The sequence below is a fragment of the Pelecanus crispus genome, chromosome 7, assembly GCF_030463565.1.
Source record: "Pelecanus crispus isolate bPelCri1 chromosome 7, bPelCri1.pri, whole genome shotgun sequence".
Lineage (NCBI taxonomy): Eukaryota > Metazoa > Chordata > Aves > Pelecaniformes > Pelecanidae > Pelecanus > Pelecanus crispus.
This window is the reverse complement of record NC_134649.1, coordinates 2,385,796-2,411,940: the sequence shown is the minus strand read 5'-3', so window position 1 is coordinate 2,411,940 and position 26,145 is coordinate 2,385,796. Positions and strand designations below refer to the sequence as shown.

Sequence of the window (26,145 nt, the reverse complement as noted above, 5' to 3'; positions counted from 1 at the left end):
TCCTGTATAGCTAGATGCTGTTGTGACCATCTTTACCTGGGAAAAGCCGCTACATCTAGGCACAGTGCATTAACTTAACTGCAGAGCTGTCCCAGAGCGGTTCCAGTTCAGCACTGGACTATCAGTACCAGGGAAAGCTAACAACTTCAAAACTGTTACAAGGATTTAAAACCAAGATGGGAATTCTTTCGTTGTTGCTAAACAACGCTGTGGCCTACAAAGAGAAACTAAGATTAGACACAGCAAGTTTCAGGTTTGCTTTTCCACTACTGCCCCTTCTAGTCATTTCTGTAATATCTATTTTGTAAAGAAATTCTGTAGCCAAGAACAAAGCCTCTCTTCAGAAAAAAACCTAACCCACAGAAGAAAAAACAAGCTGCCAGCAAAGTAAGTTTTGATTGAAAAATACAATACAGTACTCTTTAAGGATCATTAAACTATTTTCTAGTATCTCCTAGCCACACTCCCTACCTTGATGAGTTGTGGTTTTTTAAAGCACAGGCTGCATCTACAAACAAGACACGCATTGACAACAAAAACGCGTTTAAGAGTTCTTAGTAAGAGCTGCACCAAAATATTACCCGCGCAAATGTTTTGCCGATCTTAGGCAGAAGCAACCCCTGCTGTCGGGCCTAACTCCTACTGTACCAGACTGTGTTCTTCTGATCAAACCACGCTTGCTTGTCCTGGCCACGCTCGCCCTGCGCTCTCAAAGGCTTGTTCCCATCGCTGTCTACACCAAGAGCCGTGACTCTTTACCTATTTCCTGTAATACAAATCTCCTCCTCCTATTTGGAATAGGCTGAAGAAGTGTGTTCCCCAACTGGTAATTCTGATTCCTGGCATAAGGCATCATTTTTGGGAATTTAGCTGCTGCTACCGTGTAAAAAGGCAGCAGAGAACTTGATTTTAATTTGTATAATTTTATTAAATTTAAATAAACTGTCACATGTGTATCGCACACATAAAGATATCACATGTGTAAAGAATTTGTTTTATGAAGTAGTCACGTGCATTATGTTCTTCACTGCACTCAGTTAAGTTGCTCTGCGCTTTTGCCATTTATCGCTATTGCACAACAAATATTTAGAAAGAAAAAAAAAATCTTCAGCTACCAAGAAGCAAACACGGAGAACTGTTCCCTACTTGGAAGGCATCACCTTCAGTTCTTTATTGCAGCTCTCTGGGGAAAAAGGAGGAGACAATGGGAGGAGATGGCAAAGTCACAGCAAGGCCCGGCAGCTGGTTTGTGTCGTTCAGGTTAGGAGGTGGCCCTGGTAGGTGCGGTTCCTTGAATGTATCCCTGTAAAAGGAACATTTCTTCTTAAAAACAGGTATTTGACTATGGTGGAGCCACTGCTCAGTCTTTGTATGAGGAATGCTTTTCAAATGACTAACAAGGCTTCAGTTCTGTTTCTTAAAGAGTTGAAAACGCTGCAGTTTTTACCCGGGCAATGATTTACAGCATTCCAAGAAGGCTATTATTTTAGCTTTGCTTAATCTTAAAAGAAGAGGCAATGAATGTCAAGAACCACTGTGAAAGTGCTTTCAAAATTTAAAGCCGTCAAATAATTTATGGAAAGCCGCTGTCTCAAGACTCATGAAATTTATTGACACAAAAAAAAAGCCATTGGAAAAGTTCATTTCAAAATTTCTAAATAAGATTGCTTAACAGGGCATGTTTTCAGATTGATAAGGAAATGCTCTTGGGGAAGATCCATGCCGTTTCACAGGGTACCTTAGACAAGCACCAGGGAAGGCCTGATTCTTCAGCGGGGCATCTGCTGGCTACCTCTCTCCATTGATCCGCTGCCTGTCTCTCACAACCGACTGTAGCAGAGGAGATAGGACGGCATTTACCTCTTCTCCTCTCTCTCCCTCACCAGCCCAGGCCTGCCTTCCTGTTTTCCTAGTGCCTTGCATGTTTATACTCTCCAGTGGGTCGTCTGACTCTGCAGAAGATGACGACAGACTAAATCCAAAGACAAAGGAATTTCTTCTAACCCTTGATACCACGAAGCAGCAATTTGAGACTCGTACTCTGGTACCGTCTGATGAAAGTGCAGGAGCGTTAAGCCCGTAATAAACACACCAGATGACAGCGTGGGGTTTTTGAAATCATAGCTTTTCTCTTTAGGTATTTAGGACGGAATTCGCCAGCAGAAGGTCTGGGTCTGTGCGTTCTGCTAGGCCTTGGAGGCCAAGCATTGCAGAAGGTTTGGGCGGGGAATGTCACCCCTGGAACAGCAGCAAAAATCTGTCTCGCATTTAATCCCAAATTTAGTTTCTAATGGAAAGCCAGGGAGTGTGGCACAACACCTGACTTGCCAGGGAAGGACCGCATACTTACACACGCAAACAGAATTCAAAGCCTGTGGGCCATTTTTAATAGCTTTGGCACTCGGCAGGATTAACCTGGCAGCCTTGGCATAGCATCCCTCAATAGGGTACAATTCAGCAGCTTTCTCTTCATGGCTCATATAAATCTGGTTTGTTTTAACTAGTAAGTCAGCTATAAAGCTACATAAAAACATCAAACAGGCCTACATCTAAAATGTTGCGTTTAGAATTAAGTAGTCACTTAACAACCACCAGCCATATGTAGAAAGATAACTGGTAGTAAATTTGTTTATTTAAACTCAAAAGAGGAAACAATAAAAATGTTAATTTGAAAAATGTAAACTAATTATTATTTCCTCTAACCACATGCATCACCTTCTCCGAGAGAGCATAAACGAACAGTCAGACAAAACCACTCTAACCATTACATGCTGTGGAATGTGTTACTTGCTACAACAATGCAGAGAATCCTTTAGCCAAAGCAAGCACCTAAAGCTAAATGGGGCTTTGCACAATAAAGGCTCGTTGCAGGAAAAGAGCACTCTGAGGATTGCTCTCTCGCTTACAGCTACAGGAGAACTTAGTTTTCTTCATCCGAAGAGAGACCTTCAATTTCATCTCTGTCTCCTCCAATTGCCATCCAGAACGCTTTGGCCACCTAACAGCAGGAAAAAAAGATGGGAAAGGGAGAAAAATTCCCCTCAAATGACTGAAGATTTTGCACTTACCATCCAAAAAACCTCAGAAACAGAGCAGCAGTTAAATCTAGCAACCATGTTTCTAGGTACGATGCTAATCCTCTCTGAAGTTAAGAAATTTCAGCAACACCGAGGCAGTAATTTAGACTTGATGGGAGGCGTATGTGATACAAAGCTTGTGCTAATTAAGGCATGATTAAATTTTCCTTGAGATCAAGGCTCTTCCATTGACTGAAGTAGAAGCTGGCTTCTACCTTCAGTGACTGCAGGGCCTTCCTTTCAGAAATTTTCAAAGGGGAAAGCTTCTGGTGTTTCAAAGTTCCAGGTTTGTTACTCAGTTCTTGGGAGATACCAGACAGGCTTCCCTAGGACTGTGTGGCTCATTCTTACTACTCTTAACAGAGGAACTCTACAAGATTAGTAACTACAGCTTAGAAAGGAAAACCCCATTTTTAGTAATTTCAATGCCAATTTCAAAACCTCACCTTTTCCGCGTGTAATTTTCTTTGTTCATGAGGCAACGTTGCAGCTTTATCTGTGAAAAAGAACATGACAGGTTGTCAACCTCAGGAGCGAGCAGGGAGAGAAATGCCTATTGCAGCTGGTTTTAGGGGACTACCAAGAAACTAGTTCAAGATCATAAAAAAGACATCTTATTGAGTAAGAGCAATTGCAATTCCCAAACACCAGAAAGCCGATGCTTCTGAGCACACAGGATTTCGTCTCAAACATTTGTAGCTTTAAACTGCAAGACTAGCACGCAGTTGTAGAGTTAAAAAAAAAAAAAGGTTTGTTTATAGAAAACTGTGTAGCGTTAGTTCACAGTGGACAAAATCAGTGTGGTAGCAGTCAGCTGCACAATAGCTACTTCTTTCAAAAGCACTCTCAAGATAAAGGACAAATTAATGAAAAGATCAGCTCCTTATAAAAAAACCTCGGACAGGGGAATAGGAATTTGTACAATCTTCCCAATTCACACACTGGCTTTCAAGCCTTTGAGTGATTAGAATAGGTGCTACAGCTCAGTACATCTCTCCCTGGTACGTTACCTTTCATTTCTTTCAGCTTTGAAAACACCCTTTCAAAGTTCTCCAGGTCACTGTCTCTTGTGGTTAGGCTGGCTAACTCTTGAATGTCCATATCTAACATGGGATCTGAAATAAATGTATATGGATTGGTTTAAGGTAAATTACTCTGTTTTGGTATGAAAGCCTTCCTGATAAAACCAACATTTTAACATCTGCAAATCCCGTTTGCAAATTCCAACCCCATGGGAGGGTACGAAACATTTCATTTACTGATTGTTCATACAGGCAACTCATGGCATCATTACAATGGCAATTAATTTTGATACATTACATTGCAAGAGCTTTTTTGAATTCATCCAATATTTAAGGTTTCTTGCTTATTATAAAATGATCTGTCTACGAACAGCCACAGAATAAATTAAAGAGTAATGAGACTATGCTTAGACCACAACTAACACCACCCAACCTTTAGAAGATCTCCACATACAACTTATAAGAAAGTCCCATCTCCTGGAATGGTGCAATTATTTAAAGACCTGTAGCTTAAAACACCTGAAACTCTTAGGACTGCCCCAAGTAGCACTCCACTGCTTCATCCACCTCCTGCTGGGTCAAACTGTAACGATTTTTGTTCTGCAACCATAAAGCTTGAAACTTTATTCTTATAAAGATGTGTCTAGGTATACACAATATACACAATACGCGCATCGGGAAATGTGACAAAATCGGATCTGCCTGTTTCCAGTTGGTAGTACTGCCGGGGCTCCCTCCTATCCAAACTTGGGCCCATTTTTTCAAGAAGGAGAACACCTGATGACCAAACAGTTGGCCTCTACGGGCTCTGCCAAGTGCATTTGTGCCATACTTTTCATTGAGAAAAAGCCAGTGGCTTTCTGGGACCATCCCAGCCAGGGATGCCTGCTCCAACATATCTGCCAAGCAGGGAATGAGCTTACCTACGGTGTTGTCAATCTGTAGGTTGTCGGTGCTAGCTCCATCTTCTCTGTTGTCTAAATGGGATTCTTCTCTCTCTGCTGCCGAGGGATTGGCCTGTCAGGAAACAAACAGATATTAAGAGTATCCAATAATGAACCTAAAAAGCATCACCAGCAAATCAGGTGCTTCCTTAAACTATTACTGACTGCAAAACCCATACCACGTGTATTATGAAAAGCCACTTTTGCAACACTGTATGTAGATACTGCATGAAGCTTTTCTCTGATAGGTTTGCTGTTTTTTAAATAACACTGTCAAGTGATAGTTTTTGTTTTGCACAAAATACTGCTCTTGGATATTAATGAAAAACATCTTGAATGGAGCTTTTAACAATCTTTCCTTGGCTCCAGTGGTTTGTATGGAGTAAAGCATTTACACAGTGCTGAAGTCAGTGTGATCAACACCCAACAGCTTTCCACACTGAGCACACAATCGGACATCTCCGGGTAAAATGCTGAGTTCTGAGGCAATGTCCTGAAAAACAGCAAGCGAGCTCACAGCCGTGAGGTGACAGCTCCTAGGAACAACTGTCTCAGGTCTTGTAAGAAAAATGCAGATAGTTTTTCAGGCTTCAGAAATATTTCCTGTAACACACAGCCCAATAGGCTGTGAAGCATCCCTCGAGAAAGGAGCAAACAGAAGAAAGCCCCCCCCCACCGCTACACCAAGCATGACAATAGGAAAGAACAACACAAGAAACAGTATGAGCAAAGAACAAGAAATAGGAATTACTGTTTACTTCTGTATCTTGGTTCTCTTCTGACCCAATGCTACAGTTTGCACTTGCTAATGTACTGAGGAGACCAAAGCCCTGGGTCCTGTCTGAAAACAAAACAGCTGTTAGGCTGACAGAAAATGCAGCATTATTACCAACAGTTGTAACTGGCCAGATGGGATAGAGGCTATTTCAGGGAAGACACACACAGAGCACCCTGTAAAACTATATCAGTGCACTATTTTAAGCAGAAAATTTTCAGCTTCTCTAAGCTTTTTTTAAAGTACACTAACAATACTTGCTGCTAAATATTACCAACAGGAAATGGATGTGTAAGCCACATGAGAAGTGAATTTTTTTCTTCTTATTTGAAGTCACTCCTCTGTTAGGATTTGGTCCAGCAAATGTCTTCTGATTCCAAACAAGGCAGTTTTCAAAACACAGAAGCAGCATTTGCTATTACTGGTGTTCAGTGGACCAGGTTTCACTGTCCATGGGAAGCAGCACGGGGTTTGTGGTTAAATACAGGAAATGCAACAAGTGCTTTTGCTTATAGACATATTGTCTAAATAGGTTGAGTACTACAGTAATGGCAAAAGCAATTTTAAAACATCTAATTCAGAATTCATGGAAGGACCCAGCCATCAAATCCAATTGTTTCTTCACACCGCAAGGTGCTTTGGTCTTTCCACATCTCCTAACCTACTGTGTATTTCAATGGTATTTTAAAATCCAACCTTAAAAAAAAAAAAAGTTAATTCAAAGCTAAATAACCATCTTTTTCATCTAAGATAATACATGCAGTACAGTATTTTTAAATTAACTGTATTTCTAAAACTTTTTTTTTTTAAATAAAAATGTATGCATAATAGGTGATATTCTGGGTTGGGTTTTTTTCTAAGCCATGTTTTCTGCTGGCTTTGCATTGAGTAGTAAATGTCTGTGGTTACACAGGGGACTCGGGAGATTTTTCTGAAAATCTTAGTATTTGGTCAACTAAAAAAGAAATAATACTAAATTATTGTACTACAAATAGCCAGGAAACAATGACCTGTGCCAGAAGAAAGATTAAGATTACTTTTTTAAAAAGTGTTTTCAATTAATATTACACTAATGACTAAGCTCTAGGCTTAACTGTTGAGGTGATGTCATTTTTACGCACTGTCCAAATTTACTTGCCATTTGTACAAAATTTCATTTCGGAGAGTTGAATGTGTAACTAAAGCCATCGGCTATCTAGAAAACATATAAACATGTCTCCACTAGAGACTTACTAAGACCTCATTTCCTGTTTAATAATCTGTGCCGTGTACTTAGGCTACCGCGCATCCTGTCCCAGGCCTTTTCTCCCCTCGTGCTCCCCCCACCCCCCAGCAGGTATTTGTTTCAGCTGGCTCTGTTTTATACAGTTTTACTGCTTTAACTTGCCAAAGGTTTGGGAAGAAGTGATTGAGTCGAGCCAAACGAATCGCCTTAAAAATGTTCGGTTACAAGACACGTGAAAGCCCGTGAAGTCCACCAGCTAAATTAACAGGCACTTGAGTGACAAAAGATTGGGACTCACAACCCAAAACAAAGTAGCTTCCCCAAGTTTTAGCAGGCTGAGCAAAGAGCTGTCTTTAGAGAAACTGTAAAGATCAACATTTAGCCAATTTCTGACTCATCTGAAGCTAGATTGGACATTGCGGTCCAGAATGTACTTGAGAGAGAACATTCCCGCATTGGCAGAGGGGTGGATGAAGTGACCTAATCATGTCCCTCTTTCGTATCTATCAGAGTTCATCCTGTACAGAAAAATGACAGTGGCTCCATCCCCCCCCACACAACCTCAGCCAGCATAATTACAAAATGCTGTCCTAGTTAGAAAGTGCTGGAATCCACAGCAGGGATCTCTGAAAAGCAGCTATTTGTTTCTGGATCCGTGGTTAGGGAGGTGGTAGACATAACACTTGGTTGCAGGCACACCCTTGCAAAAGCCTTCCTATAAACTCTTTTTATTGGATGTAAAAGTTATTTCAACTTCTGGGTGCAATTCAGGAAGTGGGTGATGCCTTACACAGTGCTCTTACAGCATCAAAGCCAAAAATTATCTCACTCAACTTATTGTAATGGTTGGTGGCCCCATTATGCTGGAGTCTATATAGTCTCACAGGTAGCGCTCATCGATAGTTGTGGAGCTCTAGTACGCTGTGCTCTGAGCGTGGCTTCGAGGTTCATATATGCTCATTTCCTAGCAAAATGTTTTCCACTGTCTTTATCTACTGTTCTTCCATAGTCTGTCTCTAGCTGACATGTGGTGAGCCTAACCTCCATACGAAATTGGAATTAAAAAGTCAAAATGCATAATTTGTTTAAATAACTAAGTTTAAACAGTTCCCCTAAATCAGGCTCATTCTTTGTAAAGAGAGCCAGGCTAATTACGGGCCCCACCCCAGGTAACCAGCTTCAGCTGGGATCACTGAACACGTATTTAGGCAGGACAGTAGCCAAGTAGCCTCTTTCAGAGGGCAGAAGATTGTTTCTCTTCTTGCCATCTAGGTCAACTGGTTTTGCTCTTGAAGGGACAGCTAAAGACACCAGCAGTGCGCTACCTTTGCGGGGGGAAGATGTTAGCTGAAGAGCTACTCATGCTCTTCTGCGCAAGGGAAAGAAAACCACCTGACCCTCAGATTGAAGAGAGCTCTGAGGCCTGGAGCACCAACAACTTTATACCAACTGCAAAGGGAATTGCCCTCAGGACACTCTCAGGTAAGACTGCTTGTTTTTCCTTTCAGTAGAGACAGTACTGCTTTATTCACTCACAAATCACGTGCTATTACTTGATGTAACAATGTTTATAATTCAAATATGCTATGTTTAATACCTATTTCTATGATTTGGTGTGAGTGAATGTATTTAGTGGTTAGAGGAAAAAAATCAAAAAGTCAAAAATTTTCTTAATAGGTGTGTGAAAAAAATAATTCACAACTTAAGAACAACTGTGTTTGGGTTTAAGATAGAACACCTTAAAATAATATGGATTTAATGCTTGTACTTGAAAAACAATCATTCCTGCTCTGTCTGTAAACTTAAATTCTCATACAGATAGCTGAAGTAAGGCAGCGCTGTAACATTGGCTTTTTAGCTGGCTACACTTAACAGTGTATAACACTTATAAGCCTTTACTACCACACAAATACTTCATGAAAAATCTTCACATGAATTATGACTGCATAGTTTCTAAATGGCCAGCAGTTACAGGTAATTCAGTAGAAAAGCTAAAGTTTGATTTACATGGCAGCCAGTTTCCAGAATCAGGAGGAAGTTGAAAACAAAAGATACATTACAGGTTGTAAAAAGTTTTATTTTAAGTAAAATGAACTCAACAATTTCCCTTTGAAAGCATAGTCAGGCTGCAACAACTTCCAAATATAGCTCACTTCCTGAGAGGCTTGTAGTAACTTGTATCAATGCTGTATGGTTTCTGCACTGTGGAGACAGAAAATCTGGATTTTCAAGGAGTCTGACCTTTACAGAACACACTAATGATGCATAGGGATTTCCCCCCCACGAAGAACTGAACATGTGACTAAGTTCTGTTCTTCTGTAATGTGGCATCTGTCACATGCAGGAAATATGCTGTTAAGAAAACCATTTTAGCACTAGTGAGGTAACTTTCCACCATCTCAAATGGCTACCTGTTTCTCTACAATGGTTACATTAAGTTAGAACCAACCTTAACCTCATTCTGATGTGGTATGAGAAATACTCAAAAGGCTACCTTAAAAAAAAAAAAAAAAAATTGGTTTAGTAGTTCTCATCCTAGTTCTCCTGAGTCCCAGTGACCATCTTGCAGTTACAGGAACTAGCAGAAGCCTCTCAGCACTTGAAATCATTACACAGTTAAAAGACTTAGGAAGGAAGAAGCCGCAACAGTGGAAAATTGTACATCAGGGAGCGGACAGACACCAGAAGGTTGCTAGTAGGATGAGACTTTGTGAAATAAAAAATGTAAGGCCAAGCACTCCACAGGAGTCAATCTTCCTACATTTCCTGCAATGGCTTGTGTTATTAGAAAGGTAATTAAAGGAATGGAATAATAAATGGAAGTATCTACGCTTGCAATAACTCTGGGCTAGCCACAGCATTTCCTTTTCTAATGAGTCTAATCCTAAAGTGTTTTTTCCAAAACTCTTATTCTACGTGTTAATCAATTATCTGGGGTTGTCTGGTTTTTGCACTGTTTTCAAAAAATTCTGTGGTTTCCATGGGCTCAAGTGGGGTTTTCTGTAGAGAAGACAGTCCTCTTGCAATGCACTTAGTATGTCCTTCAACAGACCTTTGAAATCACTTCTTTGCCAAATCTCATCTCCGCGCTTGCTATTCTCATCCCTGTTTCAATTTCTTTTTTTTTTTTTTTTTCAAAAAACTATAATAAATTTGGAATTTAACATTTACTACTTCTACACTAAACCATCCATCAGTTTTTAGACTAAGCTGATAATGACTAGCTCTTTGCTGCTGGAGTTCGGTGGAACAAGCTTCCATTTTTTTCATTGAAATTTGAGGAGTTAGGGGAATATTTAACTCAAGTTACTGGTAGAGAGCAAGTCCAAAGTACAGAGGGGACAGGAACAGATGCTGAAACAGGAAAAAAATCTCACCCATTGCCTGTAAGTTTCTCTGTGTGTCAAGGGACAGTGAAAGCAATACCTGAAACCCTGCTATTCCATGTAAGAGGCTGAAGAGTGCTCTAGTTCTCTTTACACTGATGCAGTGGCAGTAGTACTGTAGCTGCTCAGTTTAAACTTTTGCTAAAAAAATACTAAGCCCTCTAGGCCTCGCATCCTCCCGAATTCACATAAGAGGAACCTGTGTTACATACCGCTCTTCATGACTACGTTGGACCACACATTGGCATTCAAAGCTTGTACAATTCGTTTCACTCCAGTGGACTCTGGAAAGTCATCTAAAGCAAAAGACAAAGACATTGCATAGACCAAAAACCACCATGTGCCTGAAAGTAAGAAGGTGTTTGTCTGAATGCCTGTCCTATCTTTATCACAATCGATATAAATTACTACTTTTGTTAGGAAACACGGATTTTTTGCCTTTGCTTCATGAGAGGCCACACAAAAAGAAATTAATGCCTCACTTCTTGGTCTAGGCTTCCAGGTATTATGAACTGTGAGCTCTCAGTCTTTTGTAGAGAGACATAAATTCTGAGTGGGGTTTTGTTAAATATTTAGCATGAGGCTGACACTGTTAAATAACATACAAGTAAATTTCATAGTAATAGACAATTTTTAAGTTGCTGTTAAAAGCAAGGCATCTTTTACCCCAAGATCTTTTAGAATGCTGTATGGCATAAAAATAGATGCTAGGATTACTTTTCCTTCCTTTAGAAACTAAAGGACTTCAGGCAACCATTTAAAAAAGGTGTGATGCTTGTTAAACATGAAAATGATCGCTGTAAAGCTCTCTCCACAACATCTAACTCCAAATGTTCCAGTAATCCTGTGAATTACAGTAACTTGAAACTAGGGAAAGCATTATTTGGACTTCAACTTATTTACTGAATAGATCTGACACCACTTTGTATAAAGTCAGTTTTCCCATTTCCTCAGTTTAGTCAGCTTCCCATGTTTGTGCAGCTCTCACAAAGCAATAGGGGAAAAAAAAACCCCAAACCCTTTGGATACAAAGATGTGATTGCTTAAAAATCACACTCCTCTAGGATGACTCAGGGACTCGTGTAGTAATTGAAACTGCCTTTAAAAATTAATTTAAAGCTGTCTATGACCCCTTAGATCAAATATTTTGCCCTCTACGACACTGCTGTTTGGTTTTGTATCAGGGTTGTTATCAAGTCTCAGTTTAGAGTTCTTGTCCTTACTGCACAACTGACAGTGCAGTCATAGCAAGAGCTTTGGTTCATTTGTGATAAGCTGCCAGAAATGGCATAATTTTTAAACAGGTATTGGCCCAGCATGTTTACTGCATCCATTTTATCTTTTGTAAGTAATTCATACAGCATGTTTATGCAGTAAATATGTTAGTCAGCAGAATACATTTCCTCCTATGCCTGAGTCACAGTGAATCAACTACCTTATTAAAAATCCAGGAAAGAACATCTATCGTAATACTCCAAAGATTAACATCCTGAGTTGTTATTATTCCCATTATTTATATTATTTAAATAGTAAACAGTTTGTTCTTTACAACAATTATTCAACAGAAAAAAACCCTTGACTTAATGTTACTAGTATTTCCTTTTAAAGCTCTTCATAAGAAAACTTTAGTCTAGGGGGTATCCACTTCTGATTTTTCTGGTTTCTGTAAATCAGAAGTATGTGTATCCCTCCCTCCCTGACTACCAAAGTGTCAAAAAGAAATGTATTTTTAAATTAGACATGGCAGGGGGAGAAGGGGTGATCTTAGCTACTCAAGATACAATTTTTATTTAGGCCTTTAAAGGGGGGAAGGGGTGGGACTTGAGTTCTAGCTTAGGCCTTTAGAATAAATTATTTCTGGTGACAGCTATGTACTTAGTGAACCTGAAATAGAGCAAATGTGAGTGACTAATTCCACTCAAGCCTGGAAATGGAGTCAGTTATCTCATTTTGGCTCTACAGCGGTAAGATGTAAACACTTTTTTGTATCACTGAAATGAGGAGGTAAGGCTGATGCTGATAAGGCTGTCAGGAAGTGCACAGTCACTTTTCAAGAGTGGAACATCACACATCACGCTTGTGACTTTGCTTGATGGGTTTTTTCTACACGTATGGTCAGCCAGTGATTTTGAAACTGGCTTATTTCCTGTGTAACAGTGCATGCAATTATAAAATGTTTTTAACAATCTCCCCTTTTCAGCCTATCATGTCACTGTTTGAATAATGTCTATCTTCTCTTGGTAGGTACAATAGTTTTTAAAGTCTTTTTAAAAGACAAATAATGTTCCTGCTCTTGTGCATCTCTCTGGTTCTTGTTTTTTAGATTATTTCCAAAGTGGAATATAAATGCTTCTAATCTATCAATACAGTCCTAGGATTAGTGCCAGAAAAAGGAGCAGATATTATTTTTATGTAGGTGCTACATAAACAGCAGCTGTATTTGGGAGGAGACAAATGGAATTTCTTGGAGGAAATAACCTCCTCCTCCTCCTGACCTTTTATAGCTGAGACTAAGCCTCACCAACTGGGAGCATTCCATGCTGTAATTGTGTAGCACATAACGTTATGCCCCTTGCAATTGTTTAGAAGATATTTTGGTATGCTTTTTCATCCTACAAATTAAAACAGAAGTAGCAGTCCTACCATCTTCATCAGGCAGTTCCTCAGGGCTAAGTTCTACCAGTTCAAAGCCGTGCTTGATGCACCATTCTTGAGCTTTCTGTCTGTTGACACCTAAAGTTGGGAAACAAAAATGTGTACTAAGCATACATGTTTGAGACTAATAGCAGCAGCTGAATCTTTAGCTACATTTTATTCCCTTGGTTGTTTGCTTATTCTGGATTGTATGGGGAAAAAGTATATAGTAGCTGGCATGGGTCCTCTATTCACTTTGAATTTGATTCCAAAAACTCCAGAGTGAAACAAACTCCTCCTTTGAATTGTGGGTGTGTTTTTTTTTTTTAAATACCATAAAATCAAATGGCTTTGCAGTGGGTACTCAAAAGGAAATGTAAGTGAAGTGCCACAGTGAATGAAGACTTCTATTAACTCTAGGTTTGAATCTGAATTAAGTTACGGGGACGTATCTGCACCTTATAGCTTGCTGTTGTGTTGCATATACTAATCTAGAACCAAAGCAAACACATGTATTTAATGTCCAGTCAAAAAAAATCAATGTACTTTCCACTGTAGTTAAGCAACCAACAGTCATCCTCATTCTTCACCAGAGAGGATCATGCACGTCCAGTAATACAAATGCCTTTTTAGTTACTGTGCAGTGCGTGCTGGTATACTAGGAAATGGGATACACAGAGCTCACTTAAAGCAAGCTTGTAAAATTCTGATTCAGTTTTAACCACAACTAGCTTAAGACTCTTCTGTTCCTGGTTGCGAGAGTAACCTGGCTCTTATCAAGTAAATCTCAAGCCCAGTCTCACACATTCTGAGAAACAATTGTGTTGATTTAACTAGAAAATAAATTATTAGGCAAGGTTAATAACTCTAAGTCAGTTTAGAACTTCTTTGGGTTTCATACCATTTTCAGATACTCTGTTACAAACCAGGATCATGACTTCTGGTAACCACTCTTCTGTCAGGGGAAGCCATTCAGAGACACTATCAAGTCCAGATTTCTAAAGGGGGGGAAAAAAAAAAGTTCTTTGGAATACATCCTCAAATACTTTAGGTTTTAAACTATTTTTAAATCATTAATAGTATTAGAATAAAAGCAATGAAGTAAGGAAATATGCTAGACTGCAGATCAAGTATGTTTAAGGCACTTGTGTTCTAATCGGAGAAGCTGACTTGTATACAACTCCCTTCTGATTCTTGACTTACCTTACAGATGAGTTAATGCCTTGGACAACCCTTTCATGTTTAATTATGCAATCCGAGTGTAGTTCAGGAAAGACTTTTACTTAATCATGAGTATTTCACTTTAAGCATATCTCGAGTTTAATGTGCAGCTACTCCATCTTCTACACTGAAGTGGATGTTATGGGGGCTGGTGAACTACTCCCATTGCTCTAGTTTATTCTGAGACAGCCCTGAAGTGTCTGGTTAAAGGTATCTTTGCAGAATGTGTGGTATGCACCCTTCCCCATCTGTGGTGAAAAACAATTCTTTATTTAGAATATTTTTTCCCTCAATCTTTCTGACTTTTGCTAAAGCACTGTTTTCACTGCTGCCGGTTAGTAGAAACAATTTGGGGTAAAATGATAGCACTGAATGTTTAGCTCCTTCATTCTTGGCTATCCTAAAGCAGCCTTTCTGAACTAGCATCAGCTAGGAGTAAAGTTGGAGGTGGCGGGCTGGAGGAGGATTTGCCTAACTTAGTTGCATATTTGCATCCTGAAAAACCTCTCTTCCAGCTGGATTATAATAGTAAAAGGGAAGGAAACTGCTTCTGTTGTTAGCAAGCATAATTTAACGTTGATCTACTGACAATTAATAGAACAGCCTAAAATGGATGGCACAAGATTAAGAGAATATAATGCGTGGTTATCACTGTGATAAGGCAACTATATCATACAGATAAAGCAATGTAACGAAGCAGAAGAGTCTTACTATTGTGCTGTCAAAGTACACAACGAATGCTTGCACAGATTCAGCAATATCTCCAGTCACAAGAAATGTGTTTGGTACTACACAGAGGTGAATATCTGCAGAATAATATTTATTATCTATTGTCCAGGGGTAAAAAGTCACTCTTCCACTTGTAATTGCACCCACAGTAAGGTCATCTTTTCCTGTGATACCTGTATTGGAGAAAATGAAAAAGACAGATGATAAGAACAGCATCAAGAAAATAATTTGTCCAGAGAAGCTTGGTGCTGTACCAATACAGAGCCATCTTCACTTACTATAATAAAACAGCATATATTTAACACCTTTAAAAATTTAAACTCAATTTGTTACTCTGTCCTAGAGTTTATTATTTAGCCTTCAAAAGAGTTTATTATTTAGCTTTCAAAATAAAATATGGTACAGAAGCTCTTCAGAAAGCAAGCCTTTTTTTCCCTGGAAATGCCTTTTGAAGTGTTAGCCTCAAACTCGCTACCTGTAAACAGGATGTATGGAGAGAATACCTAGACTTTATTACAGCAGAAACAAACCTTGCACGTTTGTTCAGATGTAAAGAACTGTTTGACTGTGACCAAAACCTGAAGGTAACTAATGAGAAAACAAACCGAGTTACTACAATTCAGTTGTAGTTCCCATTAAATTCCATGTAGGAGTCCGGCAATTAAAATCCAAGGCAGTGCTTTGATAATGTAGTGTTAAACGCTGCCCTTCATGTGCTGGTCGCAACCTTCACAGCGCACGCTCCCATAGCATGTAGGCCACCTGCTGGAGCTGAATTCTAGTCGGTAGCAGAGCACCCATCTATACCTCGCTGGAACGGGCAGAATATCTTGCTCAGGCCAGACAAACCTGTGGACACTTTAAAACACAGGTCAAATATATATAAAATTGAGTAATCTAGAATTTCCTTGGCCATCAGAAGAGATTAAAAAAAAACCAATGTGAAATAGAGTATATGGGTTTTTAAAGATCTTAAGGGTCATATAATTGTTGGACTGGATGATCTTAAAGGTCTTTTCCAACCTAAATGATTCTATATTTTAAAGGTACGGAGACAGTTCCTGGAGATGCTAGAACAGGCTGTTCCCTAAACCGTCTGGACATGAATTTGAAATTATCTGTATCTTATCAATGAAAAGGCAGGAAAAACTCCTTGCCAAGGCTGCCATAGGAAGGGTCAACGATTTTTTGCAACTAACTGCAAAGTCTGAGAAATCTAACTGGTGAATGAGCATGGTGCACAGGGTGGCACAGAGGAGAGCTCTAAACCAGAAGGATTATTTGCAGCAGTGAGGAGGATGATGGGGCAAATCTGAGGGAGAAATCCAACCTCAGAAACCTCAAAGGGAATCTCCTGTCCAGGTTTGTTTTTTTTTTTTAAAAAAAAGGAGGTGGTGGGGTGGCAAAAAAAGCCACATCTACATGTTTTTTCCAGGTTAAGAAAGTTTGCCTTTTTACTCTGACAATAGTTTTAAGAGTAATTGGTCTTCAGTCAGAAGCTGTTCTGTGATAAGACTATCCATGTCACCTTGGGGCTGGGGGATGATGGCACTGAGTCAATACCAAACAAACCTTGGCTCTAAACTTTGTATTCTTAGAGCACTAGCTTGTTCTATGAACAAATATGGAAGAGACTACCAATACAGCTAACCGAGATCAGTAATCTTGAAAGATTTTTGTTCTTTCACAGCTTTTTTTTAATCACTCTTAAGCAGTGCACACCAGTTCCAGCGGCACACAGAAGCTCTTTTCCCACGCTTCTCATAAAAACTTTTATGCGTGGGTCTCTGCTTGCCCTGCAACACTTCATAGCAATGCTGCAGTCACTTTGCAGCAGGTATCTCTATCCGGTTTGCATTAGCTGATATTATGCTCTACTGACATGAAGGAAATACCTATGCACCCATCTTCCAGGGAAACACAAGAATAGCTTTTCAGTTAGCTTTAAACCCAAGCTTTTCAATTTAGGCTACACAAATACATCAAGTCTGCTCTTCTTGACCACCACCACTCCCCCCGAGTAATTATTAAAACAGATTATCAAATGATACCATGTCACTTTACAAACTCTATAGCTTTAATGTACATATTCTGTCATAATAAAGGCATTTTGGCAGATGACAGGTTATTTTTTTCTGCTTAAAACAAGAGCTTTAAGAATGACTAGGTGTTAAGTGCTCTACTCGGCATAATTTAGTTTGGTATCTTTGGTAAACAGGACTCTAATATGTACCAACTGCTACTAGACTAGGAGTTTCTTTTAAATGGCTCTTAGGGCCAAGGGAGGTAGCTTTCACCCTGCTTAGATAGAATGTGACAAAATTATAGCAACTGGGAAAGGAAACAAGTTAGGCAGACAATGTCACTGTGCATGTCCAAAACACAGGGATGCCTTTTCTTTCCGGAATTATCTGCTGCCTAGCTTTTCAAATGCAGGCATAATCTTAATTTTCTGCCCTGGAAACCAGGTGTTTTGTTTGGAGGTTTTGAATGCTACATAAAATAGGCTGTAAATTTCCCTTCACTGGTGTTTTGACAGTTAAAAATAAATACCTAAATAAAAATCAGTTCTAAGCTAACAGAATTGCAAGTCAATGCCACAAGAAGTTGAGAATAAAGGAGCCCATAGAAATTATTGAAACACAGAAAATTAGCAATAGGACTCAAAGCCAGAGGGAGGAAAACAGGGTGAGGAAAGGAAGTCTGCTCAAAAGTCACTCAGTGAAGTTAGCCACCCTAGCAAGAATACAAAAGGAAAGAACTTCTTAAAAGATTTTCAAAATCTGATATGAAAGAACTTCCACATTTGCTTTGTAAGTGATTTTTTTTTTTCCTTACTAAAGAGTTCACGGACAAATTTAGGCCTCAAAATACTGCTTGAAGAATGAGGATGTGTTCCATTTTATTTACGTGCTACTTGCTCCTGTATTTTAAGCGGTTGTCTTTCATCCCATTGTGCTTCTGATTACCTGTCATTCATCCAAAGAGATTTTGCCAGTCCCCTGTGAAATTTCTCTCTCAGTAAAAATGGACGTTGCACACTAAACTTAAAGGATTGCAGGAACTTTCTGAGAGGATTCAGACTTGCTGTGTCTCAGCCTGCATGTAGGGTTGTAACAAATTACTGCAAACCAGTCTGATTGCTCATGGCAGGAAACTAAATTCAGTTTGGGTACCTTGTGAATAGTTCCCTTCCACAAAAGTCACTTAGGCCCATTAGTTTTTGGCCTTTAGAGTGAACAAACAGAGACTACAAAAGAAATAGACGCTGCAACTCAAACTGAGTTGTCAAGTATTCCATGTTGGATCTAGTTTTAAGGATTACATTACCACCTCTGGATTCCAGGAATTTCTTTCCAAGACAGCCTATACTTTAATGAAAAAAGTAAATCTGGCCAGAATAGTTTCATATCTAATTTTAGAGAATACTCATCGGAATAAACCCCATTAACTTGTATTTGTATACAGAATAAATGTCTAGAAAACCAATATGGCAAAAGGAGGTGGCTTGTCAAATTTATCTCTAGTGAGTTACTCATTTTTAATTTTAAACTCCCCAGCCATTGAAAGTGTCAGTGGTTTGCCATCCAAAGAGCCTGGAAAACCAACTGAGTCACTCTTTGACCACAACAGTAGGCAGACCTACTGGGCTGACTTAATTAGCTTGCCTTTTCATAGAGCAGAAGTGGCTTGTTTGGATGACAGGAATGAAAACGGACTGCAAATGCATCACCACTAGGGAGTACTAAAAAATGCATGGAAAAGTTCATGCCACAAAAGAACATTGCTTAGTGTCATTCAAAAGCATGATTTAGACTTCAGGGTCCTCTAAGAAATACTGAAACTACTAACGCTGGACACTTCTTTTACTGAAATAACTTTCACAATCTTACCAGTAACTGCTGAATACTAATTAAGATGTATTTCAGTATCCCACACTTCTGTATAAAAGCACTTTGGAGCAATAGAAGCTTCGTCTACTGTGTATGTACTGAATTATTTGAGGCTAGGGACCAAACAGACCATTCCTAAGCCGGCTCCAGTATCACCCTCGGGTCGTTACCTCCTGCATACTCGGCACGACTCACCTGTGCAACCTCCAGAGCCCCCGTACTAATGCCCACCTACACTAAGATCACCACATCTGTTGGACACGGACAATTATCCTCCAGTTTGTCCCAGTTCATGACTCACTTTGCCCATTTTCTATCAGAAAACCATTTAAGAACACAACAGCAACTGACACGAGATCAGTTCATGGCTCAATCCAGATAAGTGACTGGTATCATATAGCTCAATGAACTTCCAAACTTCTGTGGAATCTCTCCAAAGGAAAAGGGTTTTTTGGTTTTTTACTTGGAGTCAGTCAGTAGCTCATGTTTTTCAGCAAGTTTGTTAGTTGTGTCCTTTCTTTACTCACAAGTATCTATAATTTTTAATAAATTGGACAGAATTCTGAACAATATTTTTGGAAATTAATTTCAGCTATCTATTTACATTTTACTGCTTTAAACTTGTTGGCTTTTAATTTCATGAGCTTGCATATAGACAAGATAAAATTAAACAATGGTTCAGAAGACAAGGAAGAGGACATGGCAAAACTGTAAAACCGAACATCCACTCCCTTTTTGTAATACAGAGGCTTAGTAAGCATTCTGTAAGTGCAAGGCAGCAAATACTTTTTTGAAAGGAGAACTGGAGACCAGAAATAACGTTTCTGAAAAGAGCTGTACAATAATCAAAGAACCAGATGTAGGTCTCTTGCTGCCATGTCCCCTGTTCTCTAATACCCAACTGATATTTAAGCACTTCTACTATAGTGTGTGTTTAATAGTAATATTTTTTCAGAATCGTTACAACTCCTCTTTGCAGGTTTTTCTTCCAAAGGGATTAAGGTATTGATCAATCTTCCTAGTGTTTTTCAGGTTGAATGCATGCTGTAAGAATATAATTCAGTTTCCTGTGATGCCCTACATGATCTCAAGTCCTCTTCATTGGTAGGTACACCAAGTGGTTCTCACATTCTGGGCCTTGAGAGCCACCTGGTGGAATACACCATAAAAAATACTCCTGCAAATTACACAAGGAGTAAAGAGCACTCAGAAATATGCATTCAAGGTAGATATTTTGCTGGGGGGAAGGAGGGGTGTGGTAAACAGTCAAAAAAGAGGAAAAAAAAAAAAAAAAACCCACATCAGACAGTATTTATCTGTTGGCCAGCATTTTTAAAAACTAAACCAACCTTATTTGCTGTTTTAATTTGTGATAAATATATCTAAGAGGAGAACCAATCCTATTCTGTGCATTTTAAATAGATACTGTGACAAAACAAAGCTAATGAAATAAAGCATTTAGGACATCCCACAGAAACTTGAAAGAATAAAAGTATATCTAGCAAATGTACCGCAATATTCTTCTCATCCTCATGCCACTTCCTACTTAACAGGATGAAAACACTGGAAAAAGCCTTGTAATTAGCCTGGAACATTCTGGCAGGCAGCAGGAAAAATCAGTTCTTGTACACCTCCTAAAGGCGGCTTCTTTCTATTTATAAAATAGATTTGCCTAGAAAGAGCACGTACCAGGGAAATCCAGCAACACAGCGGCAAAAGCAGCGATCACACGGACAAGGGCTTTGTTTCATGTTTCTGTTATAGACTCTCGCATTATAAAGCCAACAGCTATACGGATCCTACCGACCAACCCAGCATTTAATAGCATATTTAACCATACATATTGTATCTCAAACGCTGTACTGCCTCGGAGGTGCTCATATAATGGTCTTGGTTTAGGTCTGTGCTAAGAACATTGTCAAATAATGCCTTTAACCTGGTGTGATGCTTTCACAGTGTAAAAGCACAAGTTCTGAGAACTGCACCAGCATTTTGTTCCAACCCACCAAAACCCTTCAGCCCAGGCTACCGTAGCCGGCCACAGCTGCCTTGTCCTAATTGGTATGTCCCTGAATGTTTTACAGTGCTTGTTCTGCTTGGGCTCCTAGATCTGATGTAATTCCACCCATTATACAAAGCAGGAACTTAAAATTCTCATTATATTTATTTTAGTAGATGATCACGTTTCTTTCAGGAAGATGTTAATGTCTTTTGTGAAGCAACCCAATCAGAAGACACAAAGACTATCTATAAGACTCTGGTTCTGGTACTGGAAAACAGTGGAAGCCTAGACATTTCAAAGTGAGTACTATTTTTTAAAAATGTTAAGTTTTAAGACTTTCTCAGATTAAATAGCATTTCTATGAAGCTTTTTGCTCACCTTCCTATTTTACTTGTTTAATTTCACTATGAAAAATAATCAAAGGAAACCTCCAAGAACCTTGAATAATTCCTTCTAATTTGCTTACACCTTCCTCAAAAACAAGCAACAACCAAGAATAAGATTTTACAGAAGCCTATTATTCTTTGGCACGGAAGCCTTAAATCATTCGGTATCAACCTAGCTGCTTTGGCAGAGCAGCCTTTGACTGCAGACCTTGTACTGTCACTCTTGGTTCAAAATGTGGTTTAACGAGATGGAGGGAGCCAGTCCCTGGGGCAGCCCTGTCCTTTATCAGGCTTCTAGGCAAGATCTTACTTGGAAACAGCCAAAAAAAAAAAAAAATCCAGAAAAGGGGGTGGGGCTGTTAAGTTACACACCTTAGTGTGCACATCAAACTGTTCATGTCAGTTCCCTAAAAAGCAGGGCTGTACTAACAAGCCACAACAGCAAAACCACCAAGATCTAAACAGCTTCTTCCTGGAATCCCCCTCGTTTTAGAATTACTAAACCAAAAGTCTTCTCTATTATCTGGTCTCATTCTTCTGTTCCCTTTGTCAAGCCATAAAAAGGGGAACTGGGTTCCAAGAAAACCACTTCCTACAAAATGAGTTCTACGTATTTGATATGGAGTGAGTGTCATCTACAATTCTGAACTGCATAAAGGAAGAATTTTTTAGCTTTCCCTTTTTGGTGCTTCTGCGTTGGGACAAGAAGTGGTCTAACGCAGGAAAGCAAGCCTGAGTAAAGCAAGAGTTCAGACTCGGCAGGAATTTTAGAAATTTTACTATCCTTAAGATCCAATATTGTCTGTTCACTGCATAAATGGAAGATGAAACCAAAGGGACAGTATTTAGTCTGCTTCTGTTTTTTTTTCCCTTGCCTATGCTCCTGAGCCACTCTGGTGTCCCCTCGTGTTCCAGGGGCCATGGGGGCCGCTGCCATGTCCCAGTGAAACAAGTCCATTTTTGCACTGGGTGAACGGCCAGAACGGCCAGCAGCAAACCTTACGGTCTCGTGAATCTGTTCTTCATTTGTTACTGAAGAAAGTATTCTTTTCATTTGGCCTCAAGGCAATTCCCAGATTATTTAGTCCAGGTATGAATTCTGACAGTTTATTCACACCTCAAACATAGCAAGTGGCCAGCGGGTAGCGCAGCATTTTGGGATGTGGGCCCGCCTTTTTTTTTTTTTTCCCCTGTCGGTTGTGGTGGCGATATCGCCTGCTCCTTGGTGTCAGCGGGTGCAAAACGCACATATATATGTCTATATACCGTCTATATTAAAGAGCTTATTTCCTTAAAGCAGGGAGGAGGCCCCTGCCGCCCTCCCCAAGGGCCGCAGGCGCGGGGGCAGGCAGGGCCCGGCCGCTCTGGGGACGGGGCGTGAGGGGGGGGCGGCCGCTCCCGTGAGGGGCCGGGCCGGGCGTGAGGCGCCGCCAGGCCGAGGCCCGCGGCTGCGGGCAGGCCGGGGCCCCGCGGCTGCGGCCAGCCGGGTCCCGCCGCGGCGCCGACTCACGTTTGACGAGCTCCTCGGCCGCGAAGCCGGCGGCGCAGCTGGTCACCAGCGCGAAGGGCCCCGCCGCCGCCATGGCGCCCGCCGCCGCGCCCCTTCCGGCCCCGCCGCTACCACCCGGTAGCCCTGCAGGGAGGGGGGAGCGGGGCATGGAGCCGGGGGAGGAGCGAGCCGGAGAGCGGGCTCGGCCCGCGCTTGACGTGCGCTCCCCCCCCCCGGGGTGAGGCGGGTGGTGCGGTCCGGCCGGCGCGTCCCGTTGCCAGGGGCGAGGGCGGCAGCCGCCATGGCCGGCTTCGCGGAGCCGGGAGCCGCCCTGGGGCAGGTGGGTCCGGGCCGGGCCCGTCCTTGGCCGGCAGCCGTGGCGGCCAGGCCCCCGCCGGAGCCCTTCCTCCCCGGGGAGGCCGCCTCGGCGGCGGCGCGGCCTGCTGCTGAGGGGCTGGGAGGGAGCGGCGGCGCCGGCGGCTCTGGCTAAGGGCTTGGGCGTTGTCAGCGTTGTGAGCGTTGTGATCCTGAGGACAACGCGCCCTTGAGCTGCTTGGGTTAGCGCAGGCTAAACGCACGTTCTTGACACGGGCAGACATGGTCTCCTCACAGGCCGCCGCTGCCTTCCAGTCTCTCGGCACCGCTTCTGAGATTCCAGCGTGGTTAAGCCATCTGTGCCGAGAGAGGTGTTTGAAAAGTGTACGGAAAGATCATTCCTTGGCAAAGGACCCCAGTCCTGAAGCTTATTGCCATTGCTTTGATTTTTTTTTTTTTATTATCTCTTTATTATCTCTTTATTGCCATTGAGATTTGTTTTAAAATTAACTTTCTTCAGGTTTTCTGCAATTGGTGGTTTTAAAGTCATTGGCTTTATATACCTCTTATTTATAAAAGTACAGAAGCATGGGATTGCAAGAACATGTATTTCTTTCCATACTTAGGAAGCATTTAATTTGGATTAAATCCTGCTACATAATCCCATAGGTCTTGGTTGTGGGCATGATTTTTGTCATAACTTGCTTTTTAGGGTCAAGAAGACCTCCACAAGCTTAAACTGAAAAATATCAACTTGAAAGGAAATGTAAAAGCTGTGGATATTAGCGACCTCGAAACAGCAATTGAAAGAACTGCACTTGGGCTGAGAGTAAGTAAAACGGAGCCGACCCAGAAAAGGATTCAGTTGTTGGGATCTCTGTCAGTAGTTCACTTAGAGCGCATGGGGCCATGTATTTGTCATCCTGCAAGATCCCTTTCTGATTGGCAAATGATGGGATTCATCAGGCGTTACAGTTCAGAACGACGGCTTCCTCTTTTGGGTCGTCAAAATTAACTGATCTTGTGCCTCATACCGTGAACCAAAATCAGATTTAGTCCAACAGAAGCACAAAGCCTATCAACTTTTCAGTCAAGTGGAGATCTGGATTGCTAAATTAACTGAGTTAAATAAATTTCCTATCCCTCATACCTTTGTGATAGTCTAAACATTATTTTTTCCCTCTAACAGAAACACACTGAAAATTATTTAAATCCTATAGACAGACAAGCGTTAACTATTTCTTCTGCTGATAATAAAGAAGTACATTCAAAAGAGCCCCCTAAATGGTAAGTGAAGCAGCTGTTTTACTGCAGAGAATGCAAGTAGCAAGACAGAAAAACTGTGGTATCAGAATCCTGTAGAGCAAATGGGAATATTGGCCCAGATTAGGTTATTTTGGTCATTTGCTATTCTGGTTTTATTTTGTTTAAGTTAAAAACTACAAAAATAAATGCAGTTCTAAGTAGCTACAGCAACCTTCTGCTAACTCCTGCGATTTTTTTGCTAATGCAAACTTAAATAAAAATATGGTATTTCAGATTCATCCAGGTGGAAGCAGTATGGGTTTAATAGCTAAATTAAAAGTAATTTTTAAAAACCTCACTGTTTGTTTCTTTCTAAATCAGGGGGCTTCATTTTGGTGCTTCTCAGAAACAGCTTATTTTACCGCGAGTACCTGTGGAGCCCGTGACTGTCCAGACATACAGCAAATCAGCGCTACGCATTTCTCAAGGTTCACAGGTCTGAAATAACATTCTACTTACCCTGCCAGAGACCATGTTAAATGAGTACCATTTGATCCCGTAATGTTACGTTCTGACTCCACATGGAGTCAGAAGTTTTTGGTAATACACCATCTATGAGCGAATGTGTTAAAAAATTCTCAGTAGAATGAGTGGGCTGAGAGATAGGAGCCTTCTCCCAGCCTCAGAGTCCAGATAAACTTCAAACTAGGAAGGACTTCAGTGTCATCATGGGTGCATCCACAAGCCTTCCATTCTTTATTTCCCCCTACTTCCCCCCAAGTACGTTGTTAAAAGTTCTGAAATGAGGTGTGTGTTCAGCTTTAAGGTCCCAGTCCTGCAAATACTGTATGCTTAACTGTGATTCTGCAAGCCACGTGTCTAAAATAAATGGAACTATATGTTGGAATAGGATGAATACAGATATAAAGGTTGTTTGAGACTAAAAGTGGTTCTCTTTTTTTGGTTTTGCATAAAAGATATGGCAAATTGTGGGAAAGACTTCTGTTCACGTATAGGGTAGTCACCTCTATGATAAAAACAGGCTTTCTCCTTGAAATCTGTTTTTTTGCTGTGAGATCATTTGAAGCCTTCTTAAAATGTTTGCATCTGAACTATTTTTTCTTTTTTATTCTAAGCCGTGAATTTTGACTGGTGGCTTCAAGGTGGTCTCCTCAAACATATTTTAAAAACAAATGAAGGTAATTAGTTGAATTGAAAAATAGCCATTGTCACGATTTTGGGTTATTACTGTTTAAATTCAAGGGAGCTCTGAGTGAGGGAGAACCTTAAGAAGAGGCTCTCTGTAGTTCTAAGACTGTTACCAGAAGCTAGGGATTGAAATGGTATAACCAGAATGAACAGCCCACCACTTATATCGCTGATTATCTTTCTAAAAGAAGTCCCAACATAAAGTAGTATTAAAATATTGCTTGCTCTTGAAATGATGGATAAGGTGCAATGAAGATCTCTCTCTATTTTTTCCTTCCCCCCCGACGGTATTCCAACCCTGTCCTATATGAATGCACTTATATTGTGAGGAAAAAAAAAAAAAAAAGATCAGAGTTCAGCTACTCTGTAAACTCTGTATTATCTATGGTCTTTCAACTCTTCGTGTGCACGAATGAGCTTAATTTACACTGGAGCACATGCTCTGTCCTGCCTTGACTTTCCTTTTGTCTTTTCATTTCTGGTATCTATGGCATCTGCTTAGAAATGCATATCCCGTGACACATAAGCTAGCCCTAATTTCCCATTATAAAGAAAATGGCAAACAGTGCTGTTTTGCCAGCTGTTCTACATGC

The 26,145-nt window shown here is 40.5% G+C and overlaps 2 protein-coding genes across 2 annotated transcripts in view; one reads left to right on the top strand and one right to left on the bottom strand.

Moving 5' to 3' along the window:
• Positions 1-597: 597 nt before the first annotated feature.
• On the bottom strand, positions 598-22,877 carry AAGAB (alpha and gamma adaptin binding protein). The gene is made up of 11 exons (XM_075713708.1): positions 22,805-22,877; positions 14,996-15,186; positions 13,965-14,061; positions 13,073-13,162; positions 10,642-10,725; positions 5,802-5,884; positions 5,023-5,116; positions 4,088-4,192; positions 3,524-3,573; positions 2,907-2,998; positions 598-1,303 (listed from the first exon to the last, which is right to left on the bottom strand). The coding sequence occupies exons 1-10, from the start codon at positions 22,875-22,877 to the stop codon at positions 2,921-2,923; spliced, it is 945 nt and encodes a 314-aa protein (XP_075569823.1). The 3' UTR covers positions 598-1,303; positions 2,907-2,920.
• The window catches only part of IQCH (IQ motif containing H), a 72,759-nt gene continuing 69,489 nt past the window's right edge, over positions 22,876-26,145 (top strand). Inside the window, exons 1-5 of the mRNA XM_075714129.1 lie at positions 22,876-22,921; positions 23,027-23,127; positions 23,811-23,927; positions 24,288-24,385; positions 24,725-24,839. Coding sequence (XP_075570244.1) covers positions 22,876-22,921; positions 23,027-23,127; positions 23,811-23,927; positions 24,288-24,385; positions 24,725-24,839 — 477 coding nt within the window. The remainder of the gene's footprint in view (positions 22,922-23,026; positions 23,128-23,810; positions 23,928-24,287; positions 24,386-24,724; positions 24,840-26,145) is intronic.